Source organism: Urocitellus parryii, chromosome 1, assembly GCF_045843805.1.
Source record: "Urocitellus parryii isolate mUroPar1 chromosome 1, mUroPar1.hap1, whole genome shotgun sequence".
Classification (NCBI taxonomy): Eukaryota; Metazoa; Chordata; class Mammalia; order Rodentia; family Sciuridae; genus Urocitellus; species Urocitellus parryii.
In genome coordinates this window covers 55,301,839-55,327,503 of record NC_135531.1, presented here as the reverse complement: position 1 = coordinate 55,327,503, position 25,665 = coordinate 55,301,839, and the positions used below count along the sequence as shown (strand labels likewise).

Below are 25,665 nucleotides of genomic sequence, written 5' to 3'. Positions count from 1 at the left end.
AATGAAGAAAAATGAACAAATTCTCAGAGCAACTTAACTGTCTCAAAATAAAAAATAAAAAGGACATGGCTAAGTAGTAAAATGCCTCTGGGTTCAATTCCCAGTAAAAAAGAAAAGCCAAGACATAATTTTATAATCCACCACAAAATTTTATAATCCTTATAAAGTTTTCAAATCTAACATTATGAAGGTTCTTAGATATCTTTTCAAAATCCACTACACAATATAGAGAAACTGAGTAAATAATAAAAAATACATACATTTAAAAAATGGAAGACAGATTTTTTAAATATTCAAAAGGAAGGTACAAGCTGGGCATGGTGGCATATGCCTATAAACCCAGCTACTTGGGAAGCTGAGACAGGAGAATTGCATGTTTGAGGCCAGCTTCAGTATCAGAGACCCTGTCTCAAGAAATAAAACAGGAGCTGGGTTTGGAGGTGCAGGCCTGTAATCCCAGTGGCTCAGCTAAAGCAGGAGAATTGCAAATTCAAAGCCAGTCTCAGCAACTTAGTGAGGCCCTAAGCAATTCAGCAAGACCCTGTCTCTAAATAAAATATAAAAAAGGGCTGGGGATGTGGCTCAATGGTTAAGCGCCCCTGGGATCAATTCCCAGTACCAAAATAATAATAATAAAAAAAAAATAATAATAACAACTACAACAACAACAAAAAAACAGGTTGGAAATGTAGCTCGGTGATAGAGTGCCTCCGGGTTCCCAGTACTACAAACAAAACAAAAGCAAAACAAAAAAAGGGAGATACAAATATGGAAAGGAAAAACATCAGAATAAACTGGTATTAGACTGAAACTGAATGTACCGCTGTGAACTTATGTTTTCCACACACATTTCCTAGCTTTATTTCACTGGACTGGTCTAGAAACAATGATATTCTAATAACAATGATCATACTAGGTGTGCTCAGATCCTTTCTCATAAATACCATTTCACTGAAAGGACACAGAGCTCACTAAAATCCTGATTTCCAGAACTGGTGCAGAGAAAGTATGCAAGGAATCTGGAATGATTTGTTTCAGAAATTGAAACATTAAAAGAGTATTGGGGATACAGCAAAAGGTAGAATTAGTTTAAAGCAAAGCCCATTAGTCTAATCTGGACAACCTGAGGTCAAAATAAATAATGATAGCAAGAAATTACAACTGAAGAAATAAGAATCAAGAGTCCATACTAACAATATATAGCCTATCAAATAAGTAAATAAAAGGGGGGAAAAGCAAAGTTATACCTTATAATATAATTCACCAACACAAATGTAGGAGGAATAATAGCATTTAAAAAATGTGTCAAATCATCCCAGATTCAAAATTTCATTATCAGAGGATGCTGTAACTAACGGGTGAAATTTTAATGAGAAATGGCGTCTTTTTTTTTTTTTTTTTTTTGGTAGCAGAGATTGAACCCAGGGACACTTACCCACTGAGCCACATCCCCAGCCCTTTTTATATTTTATTAGAGACAGGGTCTCAAGTTGCTTAGAGCCTTGCTAAGCTCCTGAGGCTGGCTTTGAACTCTGATCCACCCTCTCAGCTTCCCAAACTGAGGGGAATGCAGGTGTCTGCCACTTCACCCAGATGAGAATTGGGGTCTTTACACAGTTTCAAAGTATCTCTTCACAAAAATACTTAACTTTACACTGGAAAATGTGAGAGTTACCACCTTACCAAATTATAAAACTATATTATATTATATAGCATTATATTCTCCTGACATGATACACTGAGAAGAAAGTATAACATTTATGGTATTCCTGCCCAAAATACACATCCTGAAATGCAATCAATAGAAATCATCAAATTGAGGGATAGTGTATGTAGTTACTGTCCTACATGCTTCTAAAATGTCATGGACAAATAAAGACTAAGGAACTATTCCAGATCAAAGGAGACTAAAGAGATGTGGCACTTAAATATCTAAAGGCATCATGTGATTGTGCATTGGACTGTGAACAAGAAAGGAGAAAAAAGGAAAACAAATTTATTTTATAAAATACATTATCTGGTAAATTGGCAGAATTTAAAAGGGGTCTAGAAACTAAATGGTAGAAGTGTATCAACATTAATTTCCTGATTTTGATTTGCATACTGTGGCTATATAGAATATCCTTGTTTTCTGGATGCACATTACAAACTTACTCAAACTTGATAAAAAAAAAATTTGAATATGTGTGCTTATGTGTACAGAGAAAGAAAAAGACTGTATGTAAGGCAAATGGATAAAAATTTTTTGTACTATTCTTGCATCTTTTTCTAGGTTGGAAATTACTTTCAAATAAAGTTAAAAAAAATAGTGTGTTCTTTAAAAAAAAAAATGGCAATAAGAAGGAAACTTCTGGATCCTGACCTATAGTTTAATCAAGTCCACTGCTCAACACTTTTGCCTGTGAATACACAACATTTAAAAATGTTAAGTATCAATATTCTCAAAAGCTACAAAATTAGTTTCTTGTGTTAAAGGTGATAGATACTTTTGTTCTTTCTTCTGATCACCCAAAAGGTAAATTCTTATCTTTACAATTTCTAAGAAGTTTGAAGAGGTATATGGTAAGTTACTAACATTTTCAGTGTCCTCTGTTCTAAATTGAAGGTTAGCACCATGTGACTGTTAATGAAATGTGGCCCTTAAAATACATATTAAAAAGAGAAACAACAGCTGGACCGGTGCAAAAAATGTCTATAATGCCCAGCTACTCAGGAGGTAAGGCAAAAGGATCTAAATTTGAGCGAGCCTGAACAACCTAGCAAGACCTTGTCTCTAAAACAAACAAACAAACAAACAAAAAGAGTGGGGAATGTAGCTCAGTGGTAGAGTGGGTCCAATTCCCAGAACTGTAGAAAGCAAGAGAGAAACTGATAGAAAAACTGGTAAAGTTCACAGAAAAGTAAATCTCAGAAGAAATACAACCTGTCCAAGCATGTACTGTCTGTTTGTAGAATTATTTATAATTTCAAAACTTGAAAATATATTATAATGAACACCATTTGTAATACTGAAGTCACACAAAATATTCATCAATAAGGTTAAATAAACTTTTAAATCTTGAAAAATATATTAATTTCAGTATATTTTAGCATTAGTACTTTGAAATTAACTTATAAAATATGAAATACTATCCATGGTAAGTGATAGAAGTCAATTAATTTGTCTCATTCTACCTATTTCTATAAGCACAGAAAAAAACTTGGGGAGACTTCACACTAATCTAAGGTAGGTAACCTTAAAGGTAACGTACTTTCAATTTTTACTTTATGTACTTACATATTTTTGTTTATTATAGTTTGTTAAGGTCTGTAAACAAGTAGTTGGTACTAGAGGGATTGAACCCAGAGCCTAGGCTCTATTACTGAGCTACATCCCCAGCCCATTTTTACTTTTCATTTGGAGACAGAGTCTCCCTAAGTTGTTCAGGTTGGCCCCAAACTTGCCATCCTCCTGCCTCAGCCTTCTGAGTTGCTGGGATTACAGCTGGGCATATATATATATGTATGTATGTATATATATATATATTTGGTGCTGCTGGGCCTTGTGCATGCAAGACAAGTACTCTACAAACTGAGCTATATCCCCTCCCCAATTTTTTTAAACATAAGGCATATATTAATTATGGATCAAAAAGTAAAGAAAAGGAAAAAAACTTATCTTACTAGTATATAACCATAAATTGACTCACAAAAAGAAATTGGCATAAACACTACTTCTTGGGAAAAAGGAAAACCTCTTAGTACCTTGATTTCTCATTGGAATGGTTAGCAGAGCAAGATATGGCAACAGCTGAGTTTGGAGGCATAAAGCTGGTAGGCAGAAGTCAGAAAAAAGTGCTTTTGCTGCCATGCAGTTTTCCCGATACTGTTTAGAAAAAAAAATGATAGGAAAATGAAATTTAAAAATATAGTTATGTGTTCCAAATAAACTGTTTATTATATCACATACTGTGAGTTTACATACCACAAACATACTTTTGAGAGTTTATCTAGAAGGAATCCTTTAAGATTTTTCCTAGCATTATCTAATATTATGTTACATCAGCAACAACCTCACACATCATGTTTATCAATCATTCTGACTGTATCAAGAGGCCATGTCTAAGTGACTGACCTATATAATATAGGCTTATATAAGAACACTTGATGATGTTGATATAATCATGAACCTGTTTGACAATGTAGTTTTTTTTTTTAATTTTTTTACTTGTTGGTGGACCTTTTATTTAATTTACTTATATGTGGTGCTGAGAATTGAACCCAGTGCCCCACACATACCAGGCAAGGGCTCTACCACTGAGCCACAACCCCAGCCCCAACGATGCAGTTCTTGAACATGCTCCACCAATGTTAAAAGTTCTCAGAATGTGTCTGTGTAGTTAAGTGATGAATGAATGTACATCATGAGTAACTAGTAGTCACTACGATATACAACAGACCTCAAACTTATTTCTTCTAATTGAAATGTATATCCTAGGCTTTAAATAAACTAGGATGTAACTAAACTTTGATTTCAGTAAAATTTGTGCTTTCAAATTTTGATATTTAAAAAAAATTTTTAAAACGACCTTAAAGAAAATGGCCCTTTTTATATTTTTATAATCATTCCAAGAAAACCACAGGCTTCAGCAACTTTTATTTTACTAAAATAAAACCTTTTTCTTTTTTCACTTTAAAAAACAAAACAGTCGGGGCTGGGATTGTGGCTCAATGATATAGCACTTGCCTAGCATGGGCGGGACCTGGGTTCAATCCTCAGTTCCACATAAAAATAAAGGCATTGTGTTGTGTCCATCTACACTTAAAAAATAAATATTAAAAAAAGTCATATATATACATATACATGTATATTTATATCTTAGTTCACATGCAATAAAGTTCACTTTCATTCAAAGTATACTTTAAAATTTTACTTTATTTTTACCTTTTTAAATATTAGAAACCACTGAGGTTTGTGTAAGGGTCGAAAACTTGATCCTCCTCCTTGGCAATGAGCAAATCCTCGGGCTTTGTTGGAATGCATCACACCTCTTGTAGCTACAGATGTACTATATTCCCTGAGTAAAGAGCGTGTCTAATAAATGAGACAAGATATGAAATATATGAGATTTACAAAATAGTGTAATAATAATATTTTATTATTATTGTTGTTATTAGGTACTGGGAATTGAACCCAGGGGTACTTACTCACTGTACCACTTCACCATCCCTTTTCATTTTTCTTGTTTTGAGACAGGGTCTCACTAAATTGGTTAGGGCCTTGCAAAACTACTGAGGCTGGCTTTGAACTTATGATCCTCCTGTCTCAGCCTCCTGAGTCTCTAGGATTACAGGCTTGTGCCACAACACCTGACTACAAAATAGTATTACTCATACTACTAAGGCATACATAAAAATTAACTTAAATATTTGGTTACTATGTATTCACTTTTCCCAACATTACTGCAGCCCTAAAAATAATAGTACTACAAAATTATTTAAAGCAAATTCAACTTTGACAAAAAACCAAATGTAGTGCAAGAACTCTGCTTGGGTCTTGGATAGGGGTGAGGTAAACAACTGTACATACTTTTTTTTTTTTAAAGAACAAGGTATTTTTAAATTTTTTTAAGATTGTTGATGGACCTTTATTATATTTATTTATATGCAGTGCTGAGAATCAAAGCCAGTGCCTCTCACATACTAGGCAAACATTCTACCACTGAGCTACAACCCCAGCCCTTTAAATACATTTCTGAGGTAACTGGGGACAATAAATTAATGTTAACTTTCTTAGATTTGATGTTATAGAACAGTATCTTTATTAATGCTTTAAGTATTAAGTGTTATGTTTGCAATTACTTTCCAATTATTCATTCAATAACAAATGTGTAAATACATAGAGATTAAGCAAATGTTGCAAAACATAAAAAAACTAGTGAACAAAAAGTTAAATATAAGCCAGGTGCGGTGGTGCAGGCCTGTAATCCCAGCAGCTCAGGAGGTTGAGATAAGAGGATCATGAGTTCAAAGCTAGCATCAGCAATGGGCAAGGCACTAAGCAACTCAGTGAGACCTTGTCTCTAAATTAAATACAAAATAGGGCTGGGGATGTAGCTCAGTGGTTGAGTGTCCCTGAGTTCAATCCCTCGCACCCCTACAAAGTTAGAAATATACAACCTTTCTTTCTTTCTTTCTTTTTTTTTTTCTGGTATCAGGGATTGAATCCAGAGGGTGCTTTACCACTGACTTACACCTTCAGCCCTCTATTTTTTATTTTGAGACAGGATCTCACTAAATTGCCAAGGCTGGCCTGGAACTTGTGATACTACTACCTCAGCCTCCTGAGTAGCTGGATTACAGGTGTGTGTCCAACTACAACTAAAAAAATAAATATTAAAAAAAAATGTCAGGGCTGGGGTTATAGCTCAGTGGCACAGCACCACATAAAAATTAAAAAACAAATAAAATAAAGGCATTCTGTCCATCTACAACTACAAAAAAGTAAAAAAAAAATGACAGAAGTTTAAGATGATGATATATATATTAATTACCTTGAGTTGATTACTATCAACTGTATACATGAATCACAATATATTACATTGAACCTCATAAATATTATGTGGTAAACAAAAAATATTTCTAAAGAATTATTAAAAAGTTAAGTAAATGAGACAGGCATGGTGGCACATGCCTGTAACCCCAGCTAATCAGGAGACTAAAGCAGGAGGATCCCAAGTTTGATAGACCCTGTCTCAAAATAAAACATAAAAAGGGTTAGGGATATAGCTTAGAGATAGACTGCCATTGAGTTTAATCCCCAGTACCTAGAGGAAACAAACAAAAACCACACACAAAAATGCCAAGTAATGAAATCTATAGTTATTAATGTCATTTCAATATTTATAACAAAGAAATATTAACATATTAAAACAGTGTTGTCCAGAATAATTTCTATAATGATGGAAATAGTCCGTAGTAGGGTTGTTCAATACAGTAGCTACTAGTCACATGCAGCTATCAAATACTAGAAATATGTGGCTATTGTGACTGAGGAACTGAATGTGGCTAGTGACTGCTGTACTGATCAGGGTAGGTAAAGATAGTAGGAAAAAACATAGAGGCTGAGCATTATGGCACATGCCTGTAGTCCTAGCTTACTGAGGCAGGAGACTCACTTGAGGCCAGGAGTTTGAGACTAGCCTGTTCAATGTAGCGACCCTAATCACAAACAAATAAACAATTTTGATGCTGGGAATTGAGACCAGGACCATGTGCATGCAAAGTACATGCTCTACATTAAGCCAACCTCCAGTTAATACAAATTTATAATAATTTGTATTTCAAATATTTTTAAAAAATTTTTAAATGAACAGTAGAACAAGATGTACAGTCCTTGTCTTTATAATTCCCAATGGTTATTAATTTTATATATAATTATTAAGTATATATATATATATATATTAATTTTGAAATCAGAAAATAACTTCAGAAAAAATTAGTGCTATATTATCAACAGAAAAATCAGATAACTTACTGAGGCTTCTTTATAAACACTGGATTGGATTAATTCATTTTAGCATAGTAATTAAGGAGTCAGAAAATTATGTCAAATAATTAAGGATAAAGGAAAACTTTCTTTTCTCAGTTCTAAGGAAATACAAACATAAACATTTAGGTCAAATGGTCTTACATTCCAGTCACCACTGAGGACATCTGCAAAACTGAGAAATTCACTGGCTCTCACAAGATCATCTACTTCCATGAAGAAATCTATGTAGTTTTGGTGGAGATATAAATTAAATAACTCTCCTGGCATGTGAGACATTTCTACTACTTCCTATAAAAAGAAGCAGAAACATATACATAATTTTGACCAAAATATCATTGTATATATGCACATATGTAATATATGCTTGGTAAACAGTACTAAGTGTCATAAAGACCTTACCTCGGGTTGAATAAGTAATGTATCCCGCTCATGCTCTGATAAATGAGATGGCAACCGAGGTGAGTCCAATTCTGTTAAAGGTGCTCCTATAAAAAAAATTTCTGTAATTATTTAAAATAATGCCATTTTTACAATTAGCATCTTGTATTTGAAGATTTTCAACACTTCAGACACATAATGCCAAAATACTGAACAAGCTATTAAAAATTAAAAACAACAAAATAACTGGAAGTCTGCCAATGATATTACTATTAATAAGAACTAAATTTGAAATTCAAATGCCTGGATTATGCTTTTCCAAGCCTAAAACATTCCACTTTCTCAAAGCACTTCTCATTTTTACCTTTCTAGCTCTGATTGCTTTCTTTCTTTGATTGATTTCAATATAAAACTCTTATTCAGGGCTGGGATATAGCTCAGTGGCAAAGCATCTGCCTTGCATTCGCAAAGCCCTGGGTCCGACCCCCAGTTCCAAAAAAGACAAAAAAAAAAAAAAAAAAGAACCTCATCAAAAAAAAAATAACATTAAAAAAAAACTCTTATTCAATATAAAAACTCTTTACACATTTTATTTACTATGTACAAAGATGCTGCTCTCTGCCAGGGAGAACAGTAATCCAGTTCCCTAAAGCAAGAGAGGTCATAAGCAAACACTGTTAAAAAAAAAAAAAAAAAAAAAAAAAATGGGTGAAAGGAAAAGAATCAGGTAAGAATGGTCACTAAGATACAGAGGTGAGAGGATCCAGGACACAGGAAAATCTCTACTGCCACCTAAGTGATGGCCATTTCATTTTCCCTATGTGGCATGAAGGTTTCCACAAAGAAATCCTAATTTCTTCCTTCAGAATTATATGACTATAAACTGATATTGGCTACATAAAGAACAGGAATTTGAGATTTCATTCAAAGGAGGGACAATTTGGGAGGATAGGAATGAGCAACAGGGATAGATGGGGTAAGAGGCAGAAGGCATCAAAAAGGGAGAAGATGGCAATGAACACTTCTAGTTGGGGGTCAGCAAGTTATTGAAAAGTAGAGAAATTGAAGAGGAGCAAAAGAAACCTTAAGTTACCTGGCTATTTGCCTAAGACCCTCTTGCCTAGAGCCTAATGCTAGGAGAACTCTGAATAGCAATTCTTGCCACTCAAACTCTAGATGGACTGATGTCTTACCTTTAACAAATTATAATTTTAATAATTTAAAGACATGAATATGGCCGACATTAGGTTTCTTGTTGTTGTTGCTTTGTTTTGTTTTTGTGGAACTGGGAATTTAATCCAGAGGTGTTCCACTACTGAGCTATATCCCAGCCTTTCTATTTTTTGAGACAGGGCCTCATTAAGTTGCTGAAGCTGGCCTCCAACTTGAGATCCTCCTGTTTCAGCCTTCAAAGTCACTGGGATTACATTTAATCCTGTTTATAGTCAGAAAACACTTCATATAGTAAAATGTACTTTCCTGCTATGTCTTAAGCCTTGCCAGACAGTATCTAACCTAGCCCTGGCTCTTGTAACAAAACAAATTACATGGCATTTTTAAAAAATGTGTTATTTCCATTTTAAGACTAATATCCAAAAAAAAAAAAAAATGCACAAAATTTCTTACTTTTACAATACAGAATTTTCCCCAAAGCTCTGAAGAGAAAAAGAGAAGCATCTTTTCCACCAATAGCTTGAATCTCTTGATTTTCAATAACCCTATCAGGTTTTTTGACTCGCTTTGATTTTGACAGCGCAGCATCTGATTTTAATGATACTCCTTTTTTCCTTGGCCACAAATTGCTCTCTCCTAAACAATATACACCAAAGTGACAATAGTTTAAAATAAAATCAAAATATGAAATTAAAGTTAAGAACATTTCAGTTAATTCCAATTAAAATGTTTTTTTTTTAATAGACAATAATTATAAAATACATGAACTGTGTCAGAGTCCTCTTCGGGAGGCTAGTAAAAATGGAAAAAAAAGGGGCTGGGGTTATGGCTCAGTGGTTGAGTGCTTGCCTTGCATGTGTGAGGCACTGGGTTCAATCCTCAGCACCACATAAAAAAGTAAATAAATAAAGATATTGTGTCCATCTACAACTAAAAAATAAAATATATTAAAAGAAAATGGAAAAAAAGGTTATTTAAAATTATCTCATAATCTCCAGCACCAAAAGAAAAAAAACTCATGATGCCTATTGCAAATTTTCACATACATAATGACACGTTAATGCATTAGTATCATCTTGGTTTCTCATGGTGTTATATATACCTCACCGCCTTTGGTGCATGATATACACTATTTAATCCTCACAGCAATTCTATGAGGGAAGAATAATTATAACAGTTAAAGAACTGAACATAAAGAATTTAAGTAACTGGCTTAAGGTCAACAGCGAATGATGAGAACCCAAGAAGTCCGGATTCAAATCGTAGTATTTATTTCATTAGGCTGATCAGAGAATTAAATTGGAAAAACCATGGAATTGCTCAGATACTTCTTGATCTACTCAAAAATTATATTCTTCACTTTAAAACTTCTGAGCCCAGAGCAGTAACGTTAGGACTCCAAATTGGTTCATGTTAATTTTTCTACCTCATAGATTCCAGCACTAAACTTAAGCATGTTTGTTTTGTTTTTTCCATAGAAATATGTGAAATTCTGATTTTATTTAAAAAAAATGTTTAATTATTTGTGGTACTGGGAACTGAACCCAGGGATGCTCCACCAATGAGCTATAGTCCCGGTCCTTTTTATTTTAAAACAGGGTCTCACTAAATTGTTGAGTCTGGCTTTGAATTTGTGTGGTAGTCCTGCCTCAGCCTCCTGAATAGGTGGGATTCTAGGCCTGTGCTAGTGTACCCAGCTTACTTAACTTATTTATTTATTTATTTTTGGTACTGGGGATAGAACACAGGGGCACTTAGCCACTGAGCCATACCCCCAGTCCTTTTTTGTTTTTCTAATAGACAATAATTATAAAATACGTGAACTGTGTCAGATCCTCTTCTTTAGAGACAGGGTCTCACTGAATTGCTTAGCCCCTTACTAAATTTCTGAGGCTGGCTTGCGATCTCCTGCCTCAACTTCTGGAGCCACTGGGATTACAGGCGTGCGCCACCACACCTGGCACTTCACTTACTCTTTATACAACCCCATGAGATAGGTTCTTTTAATATAAAAGGTGAAAAAATAGAGGCACTAAAATGAAGTTACTCACACAGGCCTACCCAACTGTTGCTAAGGCTGACCTTCAAATTTTGATCCTCCTATCTCAGCCTCCCAAATTGCTGGGATTACAGGCGCATGCCATCATACTTGGTAGGCCTATCCACTTGTTAAGTGACAGAAAGAGGATTTTCCCTAATAAGTGACTTTAAATAATTTTAAAAGGCAAAGTAGCAAATCATATAAATGAATCCAGGTTTGTCTCAAACAGACCTAAGTTCTTTGCATCAAGCTTCAGAGGTACATATGTAAACAATGATATATTCATAAAGGGGTGTATATTCATGTGTGTATGTATAAAATTTTAAGTCACTGTATCAATATAAGTGTAGATAGGTATAATCCCCTCTTACTGGAGATATGTTCTAAGAACCTCAATGGATGCCTGAAATTTCAGATAGTACAATGCTCCATGTACTGTTTTTTCCTACATATATAACATACACAAATTTAATGCCTTTCCAACTTAAGTATTTATCATGTACTGTGGCCATATGCAACTTTTATAAGTTTGAGGTGTGACAACAAAACTAGCACAAATTTCTTTTCCCTTTCATATTTTCAGGGGTAAAAGATTCCTTCGTATCAAAGATCTTAGCAATCCCAACATACAATTTTTTTTCTTTCCTCATTAAGACAAGAACTTTCAACTTCTCACTTAAAAGCTAGCACTTTATGATTTCTCTTTGGCATATATGAACTGCCAGCATCACTACTCTTGCACTTTGGGGCCATTATTAAGTAAAATAAGTTGCCTGAATTGTGATGCCATGATAGTTGATTTGATAACCAAGATGGCTCCTGACTATCAGGCAGTGTATAAACTGTGGAAACAATGGACAAAGGGAAGATTCACTTACTGGGTAAGACAGCAAAAGATCTCATTGGATTATTCAGAATGGTGCAAAATTTAAAACTTGTGAATTGTTTACTTCTGGGGTTTTTAATTTAGTATGTTGAGACTGCAGTCAACCATATATAACTTATACCACAGGTAAGGGGAACTACTGTATATCAATTATAAGTTAAAATATGTTTAATTTAGGTTGGGATTATTGCTCAATTGTAGGGCATTTGCCTAGCATGTCCAACATCCTGAATGTGATCTCCAAAACAGCAAAAATAAATAAATACAAATTTAAAAAAAGGAAGAAAAAGATTAGTTTGATTTCATTTCATGAATAATTAAGAGAAAGTCATTCATCTATCTAATGCTATACAAATGTATCTTTTAGTTACCTTTTGAAGAAGAAAACTGGAGGCTGTTTATTGCACTTCTGATATCACCAGAACATCCTTGACAAAGCAATTCTAGAGAAGTTTTATTGGGGACAATAATTTTTCCTCCGTTCTAAAATGAGAAAATTAAAATTTAAAAAGACTTTTTCTTAAAAGAAAAAAAAAATGGTAAAGTTAATGGAGGTGAATTATATTCTTTCAAACTTAAATGGCAAAAATATCTCCATGTTAAACACTAGTGTTTCAACTTAGCATAGCTTAAGATAAAATTCAAGGAGTATTAAATATTGTTTCTGTTTTTACTTTGACCAGGTTATATTTCTAAGTTCTTGTTTTCTCACTATATGTATACATGTACACATGCACACATACATAAATAAGGCTGTTTCATATGTCTATTTTTAAGATATGTATGAAAATCTAAATATATATCTATATATGTTTATATCAGTTTACCATATCCTTGTAGTGCAATTATAAGGCAAGAAACTTTTACCTACCTCTCCTTCTTCAGAAATCCCTAATGGTTTATTGACAAATGACTTATGTGACCCTTCATTACTTATCCCACTTTGGATACTGTAACAACTGATTATAGTAGAAAAATAATACTATACTACAATCCTTCAATGTGTAATTTTATTTTAAAATTTACTAACCAAACTGTTGCAAGAGTTCCTTATGAAAAAGTCTCCTCAAATCCCAAACTTTATCTTAAGTGTTAACATTTAGTTAGTATCTTTCCAGACCTAAGCTCTTCTCAAACTTGTGGGCTCAAGTGATCGTCTACAAAGCCATCTAAGTGGTCGGGACTACAGGAGTGTGTCACTATGGCCAACTATAGTTTAATTTGTTTTATAGATTGCAAATACTTTCTTATGTGCTCATGACTATGTTTTAAATTTGTTTCATTTAACTATTTAACTATAGTTTAATTTGTTTTATAGATTGCAAATACTTTCTTATGTGCTCATGACTATGTTTTAAATACATTATCATTCTTGGAGAGCCTAAGGCAATATCATAACATATGATCTTATATATGCTTGAAGGACTTGACTAGTGCATTTATTATTGCTTCTGTGACATAAAGTAACAAGGATGACATCAAAACTATACTGGTTCTAACATTCTTTGACGTCAATTATTTAGAGTTAAGTAAGTTAATTACATAACAAAATATGGCATCTCTTTCGACTATACAATATAACTTTTTGTGTGATTCTAGGGATTGAACACAGGTCCTCACATATGCTTGGCAATTGCCATACACATAGCCCCAACAGTTGTTATTTATTCATTAAAATGTTTAACCCTCAAAACAACCTCTTCCTCGGACATTTCCCTCACTTCTTGTAATTGCAACAAAAACTATGTGTCATGCAAGATCTGGGTGATTTGTGGCTGTAAGACAACCTAGAACCATATGGCTGGAAGAAGTTCCATCAATTTATTTTAACATCATCACAACTTGGAAGACATAAAATATGATGTATCAAAAGTGACAACAGCTATTTTACAATAAGGTAAATACTATTAACATTACTTACTGAACTGTATACTCTTACATGGTTAAGATGATAAACCATTATTTCACTTTTAAAATTTTTATTTTTGCAATGCTGGAAATTGAACTGAGGCCTTGTGCATGCTATGTAAGCTCTCTACTACTGAGCTATGTCCTGAGCCTATGGTATGTCTCATTGCCACAATTTTTAAAAAATGTATGTTTGTGTTTAACTTTATTTTATTTATTTATTTTTTATGTGGTGCTGAGAATTGAACCCAGTGCCTCACACATGCTAGGCATGTGCTCTACCACTAGACGACAACCCCAGCCCCTATATGTGGCTTTTTATTTATTTATTTATTTATTTATTGGTTCCAGGGATTGAACTCAGGGGCACTTAACCACTGAGCCACATTCCCAGCCCTATTTTGAATTTTATTTAGAGAAGGGTCTTACTGAATTGTTTAGTGCCTCACTTTTGCTGAGGTTAGCTTTAAACTTGATATCCTCCTGCCTCAGTCTCCTGAGCTGCTAGGAGTATAGGTGTACACCACCACACCCAGCTTGTATGTGTGTTTTTAAATGACAAGGGGACAATAGTAGAAATGAAATGTTGATGATTAAGCTATCTAGATTCCTGAAAATACTTTCTTGATAACAATTCAGAGCCATAAGACAAGCAAAAGGAAAATTGTAGAAAAAGGTTAGAGAGCTTTTTAATTGATATTTCTTACATTTGCTAACATGAAATGCCTTATAAAATTTTTGAATCCTAAAAACCAAAACCACGTCTCTAACTCCTCTAGTTTACAAGTTATATAAGTGGGGCTTTCTGTAGCTACAATGTAATATTAATCAGAGAATTACCTTATTAGCTTCTATAGTCACTATTCGGTTAAGAAATTTCATCATAATTGTTGGTGCCACAGGGTTGAAACTGTAAAGTTTTATAAAGAAAGATGGTGTTAAATGATTGATTTCAAAATATAACATGTATGTAAACATTATAAGCAGAAATTTATTTCTCACCTAATGTTTGCAATAGAACACTCTTCTTGAATTTCTTTGGGAAAGAGTAACCTATGATTATTATCTCCACTGGCACTGTCAGAGATTATAAATATAAGAGGACACCGGCCAATCTGTACATACTTCCTAAAATAACAAAAACCAACAATGTTGACATTTAAGCCACTTGACATATAATGACTTACTTAATTACCCACCCTCCTGCTTTAATGGTATGGATTGAACCCAGGGCATCACACATGCCAGCTGAATACTACATTCATTAATCCCAAACCACAATGCAAATACAGAATACTGTATTTCACTAATATTTACCTTAGAACTTCATGTAAAGTGTGAGAGTCTCGATAAAACTGGTTAGGTAAATCCTATTAAAAATATAAGACCAATATTAGTATTAGTATTCCACTGCATACTTATTTTCAGATTTATATTTATCAAGGTAAGGAGAAATTTTATTTATCCAATGTATTTTAACCATAATTTTCAAATAAATTATGAGAAACATAAAATAGCTGTTAGCCTAAATAGTAAAATGTACTAACGAATACCTCAATTTTCAGATCAAAGTTCTCAGGGTCACTTTAGCAGCTACAGTAAGGTAAGAAATAATTTTCCAAATATTTCCTTTGTTTTTCTATACTTAGGCTATTACATTTGTAAAGTCTATTAATTTAAAGCTACTCTATTGTTAACCTACAGCTATGTTATTTAAGTTTACTGAAAAAGCCTTTATGTTTTGGTAATCACAAAGCAACTATTATTGATACTACATAGGGAGTTAATGTTAACACGTAAGACATATCTCACAATTGTTTACTAAATAGCTATGACAGGGTTTTAAAAGGTCTCCTTACTTCAACCAGAATTATCTTCTTATCAGTTCTCAGATCATCTCCAAGCATTTGTAATTTGTTATATTTTGTTGCTCTTAGTAGAAACTCTCTGAACACTGCTATCTGAGATTGATATGGAAATGAATGGAAGTTTGATTCTGAAAGAAAAACACATTTATCACTTTAATTTTCAACAAATTAGACACTAATATTATACACAATTATACACCCATGTATAAATTTATTTCCATATACAGGATGTAGCCCACAATATGTTAAGATTATTTTATAATGAAACAGTCTCCAATACTGTAAAATTGTTCTAATTTAAAATAGCATATTCATTTCAAAAGACAAGGATCAATACTGACAACAGTAAATTCTCTGTATCGATGACGTATCGGGGTTAGCTGACTTTAGAAAACAGCTGTCAGTATAAAATTCATACAATTGGTAAAAATATCTCTGACTTTGGATGACACAATTAAGACTCTTGAAATGGGGGCTGTGGTTGTGGCTCAGGGGTGGGTAGAGAGCTCGCCTGGCACGTGCGAGGCCCTGGGTTGGTTCCTCAGCACCACACAAGCATAAATAAATAAATAAAATAAAGGTATTGTGTCCAACTAAAAAATAAAATATTAAAAAAAAAAAAAACAGGATGGCTGATTTGTCAACTTAGGGACAAAATGTCTCTTAAGCTATGTTTCACACAGAAGACTTTAAATAAAGATTTATCTGTCAAAAGTAATGTTACTATTTGGAAAGCAGCAAAAATTCCAGGAGCATGGGGTACTTGCAAGAAAAAGTTGTATTTGCCAAATACGGTATACATAGAGCATATTAAAGAAGAGCCTGGAGAAGAGATTTTTGAGGAATACTCTACATTAAAATGTCTTTCTAAACAACCCCTTTTACTTCTTAATGGTTTAAGAGATTATGGCTACCCCCAGTTTAACCTTTTATAGTATAAGCAAAACTACAAAAGATTAAAATGATAGTGCTTGTCAGGCTTGGTGGCACATGCCTGTTATCCCAACAGCCATGGAGGCTGGGGCAGGGATTGAAAAGTTCAAAGCCAGCCTCAGCAACTTAGTGAGGCCCTAGGCAACTTAGCAAGATAAAAAATAAGGGCAGGGGATATGGCTTAGTGGGTAAGTACCCCTGAGTTCAATCTCTGGTACCAAAAAAAAAAAAAAAAAGAAGAGTATATAAACATGTGTGTAAAGTTATAATGCTATTTTATAGCTTTAAAATGTTATGATTATTTTTTTGATGTTTGTCTTAAATCCTCCTTCAAAATTCAAAGACCCTCTTTGCCTTATGTTTTGATCTAATTTGATTCTCACAAGTATTTACTAATCTAAGCTATCTTATCAGGAGGCATATTCCTTTAACACATCTTTTTTTCTTTGTACTGGGGATTGAACCCAGGAGCACTTAACTATATCTGCAGTCCTTTTTATTTGAGACAGGATCTCATTAAATTGCTGAGGCTGGTCTCCAATTTGCAATACTCCTGCCTTAGCCTTCCTGAATTGCTGAGATTACAGGCTTGGCTACACACGTATGTATATACACACACATATACACACACACACGTGTGTGTGTGTATATGTGTGTGTGTGTGTGTGTGTGTGTGTATTTAAGAACTTTATAGTTTTACATAGTAGTTGGGTTCATCCCGACAAACTATACATGCATAGAAATTGATTTCAGTTTTGGCTAACAGATCTTAAAGCTTGATTTCCATTTAAATAAATGGAAAGAACTTACACTATATAATCTCCATAAACATTAAAATATAAGAGTTTGTTACCTAACAAAACAGTTAAGATTTAATCCTCAAGGAATGCCATTCTCTCCTAAGAGCAACTTTCCTTTCTATTGCTGAGATTACTTCCCTTGGAAACTGGAAAGTATGGGAAAAATGCACCCATTTAGCTTCATTTGAAAGCTCCATTAAGCATAAGTTTCCCCTGCTATTACAATGTCTTCACAACAAACCTTACCAAAATTAAATATGTCCTTGAAATCATCCTTTTGGAAGTCTGGTAAAACTGGATTAATCCATTCTTGAACTTGAATACCATGTTCTTTTGACAGTATTTTTATAGTTGTTGTCTTTCCACATCCAGGAGGACCTGTTATTAATAAAATAGATCCACCCTAAAACCAAATACAAACATTCATTAAAAACCAAAATCGGGGCTGGCATTGTGGCTCAGAGGTAGAGTGCTCACTAAGCCTGCATGAGGCACTGGGTTTGATTCTCAGCACCCACATAAAATAAAGGTACTGTGTCCACCTATAACTGAAATATTAAAAAAATAAATAAACCACCAAAATCATGTGGAGCATGCCTGTAATCCCAGCGGCTCGGGAGGCTGAGACAGGAGGATATAAAGTTCAAAGCCAGCCTCAACAACTTAGCAAAGCCCTAACCAACTGAGCAGAGCCTTCTCTAAATAAAATATAAAAAGGGCTGGGGATATGGCTCAGTGGTTAAGAGCGCCTGATTTTTTTTTTTTTTTATTGGTTGTTCAAAACATTACAAAGCTCTTGACATATCATATTTCACACAAGAGCGCCTGATTTTAATCCCCAGTACCAAAAACAAAAACAAAATCATGAAGGCCAGGGTGTAGTTGAACAGAGTGATTGCCTAACATGCATGAGCCCGGGGTTTGATTACAAACAAAAAGAAAAAAGCAGAACAAAAAGAAAAAAGCAAACCATGCAAATCACTAGAATGCTACAATATTAATTTTGAATACTCCGTCTAAATATTATTTATTACTTTTACAAATATTTATTGAACATCTGATAGAAGTATACTAAATTTCACAGTTAAACAAGTTTTACATAAAATTAGAGAATGTTAATTCCTAAATAACAAACCCCTTTTCTGATAATACCTCAATTCTTAAATTACATTCTTCTCATGGACTGTTCTGTAGCCAAATTAAAACCACCAAACTTTTGCTAAATTAAGGCAGTAAAGCCTGAAACAATGACTTTTAGAGGTTCCTGAACTCACAAAAACCAATCTTAATACATAAATTTGCAACAGAACATAATTTAATATTATAAAGGCAAAACATTCTTTTTTGAGAGACTTTGGATATTAGTTTATTTTAAAAAATGTATATTAAAATGCTTATCAGCAGGGCATCATAGTGCACACCTATAATCATAGCAACTTGGGAGGATGAGGCAAGTTTGAGACCAGCTTCAGCAATTTAGAGACTGCCCCCACCCTCAAAAAGTGGAGGGGAGATTGGGGATACAGTTCAGTGTAAAACATCTCTGGGTTCAAACCAAACAACAACAACAACAAAAACATATTTACCAGACATAGAGTTTGTGGGTCTTAATATCATTAACTCATACAGTAAAATTTATCTACTTTTTGGTACTGGAGATTGAATCCATGGGTACTTTACCACTGAGCTACAGCCCCAGACCTTTTTATTTTTTATTTTGAAACAGGGTCTTGCTAAGCTGCTTAAAACTTTGCTAAACTGCTGAGGCTGATCTTGAACTTGGAATCCTTCTGCCCTAGTTTCCCTAGTCGCTAGTATTTTAGGTGTACAACAGCACCCGGCTTTATACAGTAAATTTGATTACAAGGTTAAAGCTAAAAATGTATGAGGGGAAAGATTTCCTATATGTAATGATGGGTTGTAATACTTGCTCATCTGTTTACCTTTATTATCCGGTGTAGGTAAGGGTCTGTGTACTTGAATCTAGAAGACAGCCAGTTCCACTTTTAAATATGGCAGTACATGAGTTATACGGTTACTGGCCATGAGAGTTCAGTGTTAATCAAACAGAAATATAAATTAAATAAGGCATATAAAACTGATATGTTGACAAAAATGTGACCAAAAGTTTACAGCCACCCAATTCTGAAATTTTCTTAGGAACGGCAGTTTAGTATACTAATGTATTCTAATGAATGAACTTCTGACTACTTCAAATAATGAGAAATTACTATACTGTCAAGAAAATCAGTTAAAAAAAAAAAAAAGGAAGCCCATACATTTGAAGATAAACTTTTTTTTTCACATATGACAGCTAAGTGTCTGTTTTATTGCACAGTAGTTAGAGCCATGTGACAGATGTTTTGTTGACAATAATAGAACTAGAAGGTCATCTCTTCTGTTACTGGGGATTGAACCCAGGGGTGCTTAACCACTGAGCCATATCCCTTGCTTAGGGCCTTGCTACATTACTGAGACTGGCTTGGAACTTCCCATCCTCCTGCCTCAGCCTTCTCAGTCAGTGGGCTTACAGGTAAGCACCAACATGCCCAGCTCATCTTTATTAAAACACTGTAATAGCTGATGTGGTGACATATGTCAGTAATCCTAATTACTTGGGAGGATGAGGAAGGAAGATCAAAAGTTCCAAGCCAGGTGCTTTTACCACTGAGCTGCATCCCCAACCTTTTTATTTTGAGATAGGGATTCGATAGGTTGCTTGGTTTTGTTTGAACCCAGATTTGGGTTCCTTCCTGCCTCAGCTTCCGAGCTGTGGAGACTACAGGTATGCATCACTGTGTCCACTTATTTTTTATTCTGAAACTGTCTTGCTAACCTGCTGAGCATGGCCTCAAATGTGCATGTGCAGCTCCCCAACTTTTTTTTTTTAAATGTCTTACTAAATCATTGAAACATTTGTAAAATGAAAAGTATATGATTGGTTAAAATCCAACATCTTGGTGGGGGAGATTTTAGAACTGTAGAGGAATACTTCCCCCAATACTTCTATATGTACACACCTAAGTTTGTCCAAATGGTAGCATAATAATAACACCTTCCTAGACTCAAGACATGATAACGTTTACACTAAAAGAATATTACTAAGTAAGAAAACATTGTGGACAATAAAAAATATAAACTACCAGCTTGGGTACAAATCAAAAACAAATCAATAAGACAAACCTTTGATATAAGAGATAAGTCAGAGTAACTACCTAAGAATCTGTACTAAGAGAGATGAGTGAAATTTCTGAGATATCAAAGGCTGACACTGAAAATCCACCTCAAATACATTATCTTTTTCTTTATTTAGGTTTTTAAAATTTTATTTATTTATTTCAATTAGGTATATATGACAGCAGAATGCATTTTGATTCATTGTACACAATTGCAGCACAACTTTTCATTTCTCTGATTGTACACCATGTAGCGTCACACCATATGTGCAGTCAGACATGGTGTGACGTACTTAGGGTAATGATGTCCATCGCATTCCACCATCTCTTCAAATCCATTATCTTACCCTAAACCATACAGTTAGAGCCACATGCCAGACAGAAAGGAGCCTGACTCAAGAAAGAAGAATCTGTTCTCATCAAAGCATCTAAAATACCACTCCTTCATCTCAAAGTTGAAAATTTAAAGGAAACCCTAATGCAAACAATGGACTTTGGCTGTCAGTGACACATTAATGCAAGTTCATCAATATTAACAAATGTACTAATCTGGTGGAGATGTTGATAACAAGTGCGGTTATGCACATTTGGGGGCAAAGAATATTTGAAAAATCTCTTGTCTTCTGCTCAATTTTGCTATGAATCTAAAATTGCTCTAAAAAAAAAATAAATAAAGCCTACTAAAAAATTAAAGGAGCCAGGTGCAGTGGTGCAGGCATGTAATCCCAGCGTCTCAGGAGGCTAAGGCAGTAGGATCATGAGTTCAAAGCCAGCCAAAGCAAAAGCAAGGCTTTGAACAACTCAGTAACTCTAAATAAATAAATATAAGGGCTGGGGTTGTGGCTCAGTGGCAGAGTACATGCCTTCTATGTGTGAGGCACTGGGTTCGATTTTCACCACCGCATATAAATAAAAAAAGGTCCATCAACACCTACAAAAATATTACAAATAAATAAAATACAAAATAGGGCTGGGGATGTGGCTCAGTGGTTGAGTGCCCCTGAGTTCAATCCCTGGTACCAAAAAAATAAAAATAAATAAATAAATAAAAAATCAAGGAAAAGATCAAGAATTCATCTTGCTTTTTCAGTTGAAACTGTATTTCAAAGTAACTAGTCCTAGCTAGTAACAGCAAAGTTTTCTTTCAAAGAAAAATGCTTGCTAATTAACAAAAAAGAAAAATGCCTATTATTAATTCCAGAAATAACAGAATTATTAGAAAACAACCATTCAAAACCCTAATTAAATAAGTGATTCAGGTAAGGATCAAAAATAGATGCTAAACCAGGTGCAGGAACACACCCCTGTAATCCCAGGGATTTGGGAGGCTGAGATTAAGATACTCATGAGTTCAAAGTCATCGTCAGCAACTGTGTGAGGTTCTAAGCAACTTAGCAAGACCCTGTCTCTAAATTAGAAATATAAAAAGGGCTGGGGATGTGACTCAGTGGTTAAGTGCTCCAGTACCAAAAAACAAAAACAAAAAAATTTTAGGTTACAAGAAATGTAGACACAGGACAGAAACAGTTCACCATCATCAGAAGGAAACCACCTGACAAATTCAGAATGTGAGGCCTCCATCAGCATACAGGCCTCATTCTCTCTCTCTCTCTTTTTTTTTTTTTTATTTTGCAATACTGGAAATTGAACCTAAGGGCACTTTACTGAGCTACATCCCCAGCCATTTTTATTTTTCTTTTTGAGGCAAAGTCTTGCTAAGTTGCTGAGGCTGGCCTCAGCCTTATAATCTTCTACCTCACTTCCTGAGTAGCTGAATTACAGGTATGTACCACTTGCACAAAGCTGGGTGTCTTCAATTAAGTCAATGTCTTAGAGAAAAAGAGAAGATAAATCCAAAAAATAAAATAAAATAAACCTAAGGGATATAATAATCAAACACAATGTGTGGTCCTTGATTAGATCCTAGTTGAAACAAACTGGTAAAATGAATTTTCGGAACAAATAAATGTGAATATGAACTTATTATTAGATAACATTAGGACATTACAGTTAATTTTGTTAAACACAATAATAACACGTATAATTAATTAGTAAATTTCTAAAGAGAAGCATACTGAAGTATCTATAAGTCTGATTGAATGTCACAATATTCATAATTTATTATAAAATGCTTACAGGAGAAAATGGTGGGTATATTATGGATATATGAGTACTTCTATTTTTCTTTGTCTGAAGAGTCACAAGGTTTAAAAAGAGACTGAGAGAAGGAGAGAATATTTTACTTTGCCAGGACTGAGCATAATTTTAGAAATAGGAAGTGAAACAAAAACTATCAGTCTAAAATGAATAAGACAGTTTTAGGCTATATTTAGGATGAAGATTAGTATGTAATTTGCCTACAACTTTTTTTTTAAGTTATATTTTATTTTTTAAAGAGAGAGAGATAGAATTTTAATATTTATTTTTTAGTTTTCGGTGGTGCTGAGGATCGAACCCGGGCCGCAGGCATGCCAGGCGAGCGCACTACGGCTTGAGCCACATCCCCAGACCTTGCCTGCAACTTTAGTGAGACAACCTGTTACACTAAAGATACTAGAACCCCAATCAGCTTACTGTGCCTTATTGCTGATGATAGGACAGTAGAAGGAAAAGGTGGTACAAATCAAGGGGGAAACTCCAAGTATCTGAGTCTTAGGACCTTTATTTCCTAAGTCAGGAAACTTTCTATTGGAGGTTGTCTGATTTTACCTAAATAAAATTATCATAAAAGACTAACTTCTTTTGCTTTTTTTTTTTTTTTTTTTTGGTACCAGGATTGAACCAATGGTTGTTTAATCACTGAGGCACTTCTCTAATCCGTTTTTGAGACAGAATCTCACTAAGTTGCTTAGGTCCTCACTAAGTTGCTGAGGCTGACCTGAAACTTGTAATCCTCTGCCTCAGTCTCCCAAGTCTCTTGGACTACAGGCATCACCACAACACCAGGAAAGATTAATTTTTTGTGACATATTGTTAAGTCAGAGAAACATTCCCTTCCCCTACTTTTCAGCTCGGTGGAGGGGAGGACTGAACCCAGGGGAGCTTTAGTCCTGAGCTACACTCCCAGTCCTTCTTTATTTCTCATTTTGAGATAGGATTTTGCTAACTTGCCAAGGCTGGCCATGATTTGTGATCCTCCTGCCTCAGTTTTAATGTTAAAATATTTTAAAACACATTTCTTATTTAATTACCTGTTTTGATTGTCTTTCCAACACTTCAGCTTTTAACCAGGTTTCAACTTCTTCAATTTTCTTTTTATGCACAGCAAGCTCATGCTAAGATAAAAATTTCAGTTAAAAAATTTTTTTCTAACTCATTGATTTTTTGGTATATCAGCACCTATTAACCTAAACATTTTTAGTGGAAAAAAAAATGTAAAACATTAACATGCTATATTGGAATAGAGTCTATTAACCTAAACATTTTTAGTGAAAAAAAAAATGTAAAACATTAACATGCTATATTGGAATAGAGTCTTTTGGACTATACTTGAATTTTTAGATTATTCTGGAAAAAACTCTATCCTTATACTGCTATCACTGTATAATTTTGGATAAGTCTGCAATTATAAAACTTTTGAAAATCCAGAAATACATTTAAGGTAGGGAATAAACAGAGTATTACTGCTGATAAAATGCCTTAGAACATTAAAAATAATCTAGAAATTTGTTTTTTTCTCCTTACTTCACTTAGTTTCTTATAACTAAAAATTTGAAAATGGACATCCCTCTCCTTCCCATCCACCCTGAAATTAAATTTTGTAGACATCTTTGTATGCTTTTTAGTACCTGAGTTTCTGGCTTATATTTATCCACCCATGGTTCATTTTCAGAAAGATATTCTTTTGAGTTTTCCAGACCAAAAATCTGTTCTGAGGAAAATAGCTTTCCTCTTTTTCTAGCTGGAAATCTGCTACTTTCTAATGCAGGAGGCACATATTTTCTTCTATGACTTGAGTTATTCACACCTAAAGGTGCTGCAGTAGAGACGACTGTATTCTCTGAAAAATCATCAAATGCTGGGTCTACCCAGTCTATTACCTGAAAAAAAAAAAAAAAAACCCTATGTTAACCATTATTACATTTTTCAATCTATTCCCTATATAATTGAACTACTCTAAAAAGAAAAGATTCATAAATTAAAAAATAAAAATCTCACAAATTATTTTTACATAAAACTTGCTGTTACATTAATAGACAATTAATAGAAATAAAACATCATATATAAATTTTAATCTTTCCAGGATAAAGAATGATTTTTCTTAACTCTTGGATGACTGAAACATAAATACTAAAATGACCTATTAAAAAAAGCAGAACAAAATAATATTATTTTAACTAGACATAGCAGTAAGAAGGATAATACTTCTGCCTGACAGGTTAATATATTAAAAAACTAAGAACCATTTCATAATCCAAATAATACATATCAACCTTAAGACTGCAAAAATAGGGCTGGGGTTGTGGCTCAGTGGTAGAGCGCTCACCTAGAACATGCAAGGCCCTGGGTTTGATCCTCAGCGCCTCAAAAATAAATAAAATCAAGGTATGTGTCCAGCTACAAATAAATATTAAAATTAAAAAAAAAAGACAAAGGTGAAGATTCTAATACTAACATTTACAATTTTAACAGCACTATTTTTATTCAGTGCATGAAGCCACTAAAATTTTTTAAAGTGAGACAGGCTTTCCAAGGAAGATGAGATCTGTAATAGAAATACCCATGAAGAAAAGAATATTGGGGGGCTGAGGTTGTGGTTCAGTGGCAGAGCGCTTGCCTAGCATGTGTCAGGCACTGGATTCGAGCACCACATATGAATAAATAAAACAAATGTCTATTGACAACTAAAAAAAATTTTTAAAAAAAGAGTTCTAGAATAATAGAGCAGGAAAATCAGTAAATTCTATTTCATGTTCTTCTTGTCTATAAAAACTGCTGACCTCTCTGATTTCTCTCCATAATTTCCTTTTC

The 25,665-nt window shown here is 34.0% G+C and overlaps 1 protein-coding gene across 2 annotated transcripts in view; it reads right to left on the bottom strand.

The window, feature by feature from the left end:
• Rad17 (RAD17 checkpoint clamp loader component) overlaps positions 1–25,665 on the bottom strand; it is a 34,560-nt gene that overhangs the window by 6,086 nt on the left and 2,809 nt on the right. For both annotated transcript variants that reach the window (XM_026390833.2, XM_026390834.2), the window contains exons 3-15: positions 24,483–24,734; positions 23,886–23,969; positions 17,765–17,921; positions 15,777–15,913; positions 15,235–15,287; positions 14,920–15,045; positions 14,758–14,827; positions 12,381–12,492; positions 9,536–9,718; positions 7,931–8,016; positions 7,673–7,819; positions 4,925–5,074; positions 3,745–3,865 (exon numbers count right to left, since the gene is read on the bottom strand). In XM_026390833.2, coding sequence (XP_026246618.1) covers positions 3,745–3,865; positions 4,925–5,074; positions 7,673–7,819; positions 7,931–8,016; positions 9,536–9,718; positions 12,381–12,492; positions 14,758–14,827; positions 14,920–15,045; positions 15,235–15,287; positions 15,777–15,913; positions 17,765–17,921; positions 23,886–23,969; positions 24,483–24,734 — 1,678 coding nt within the window. The remainder of the gene's footprint in view (positions 1–3,744; positions 3,866–4,924; positions 5,075–7,672; positions 7,820–7,930; positions 8,017–9,535; positions 9,719–12,380; positions 12,493–14,757; positions 14,828–14,919; positions 15,046–15,234; positions 15,288–15,776; positions 15,914–17,764; positions 17,922–23,885; positions 23,970–24,482; positions 24,735–25,665) is intronic.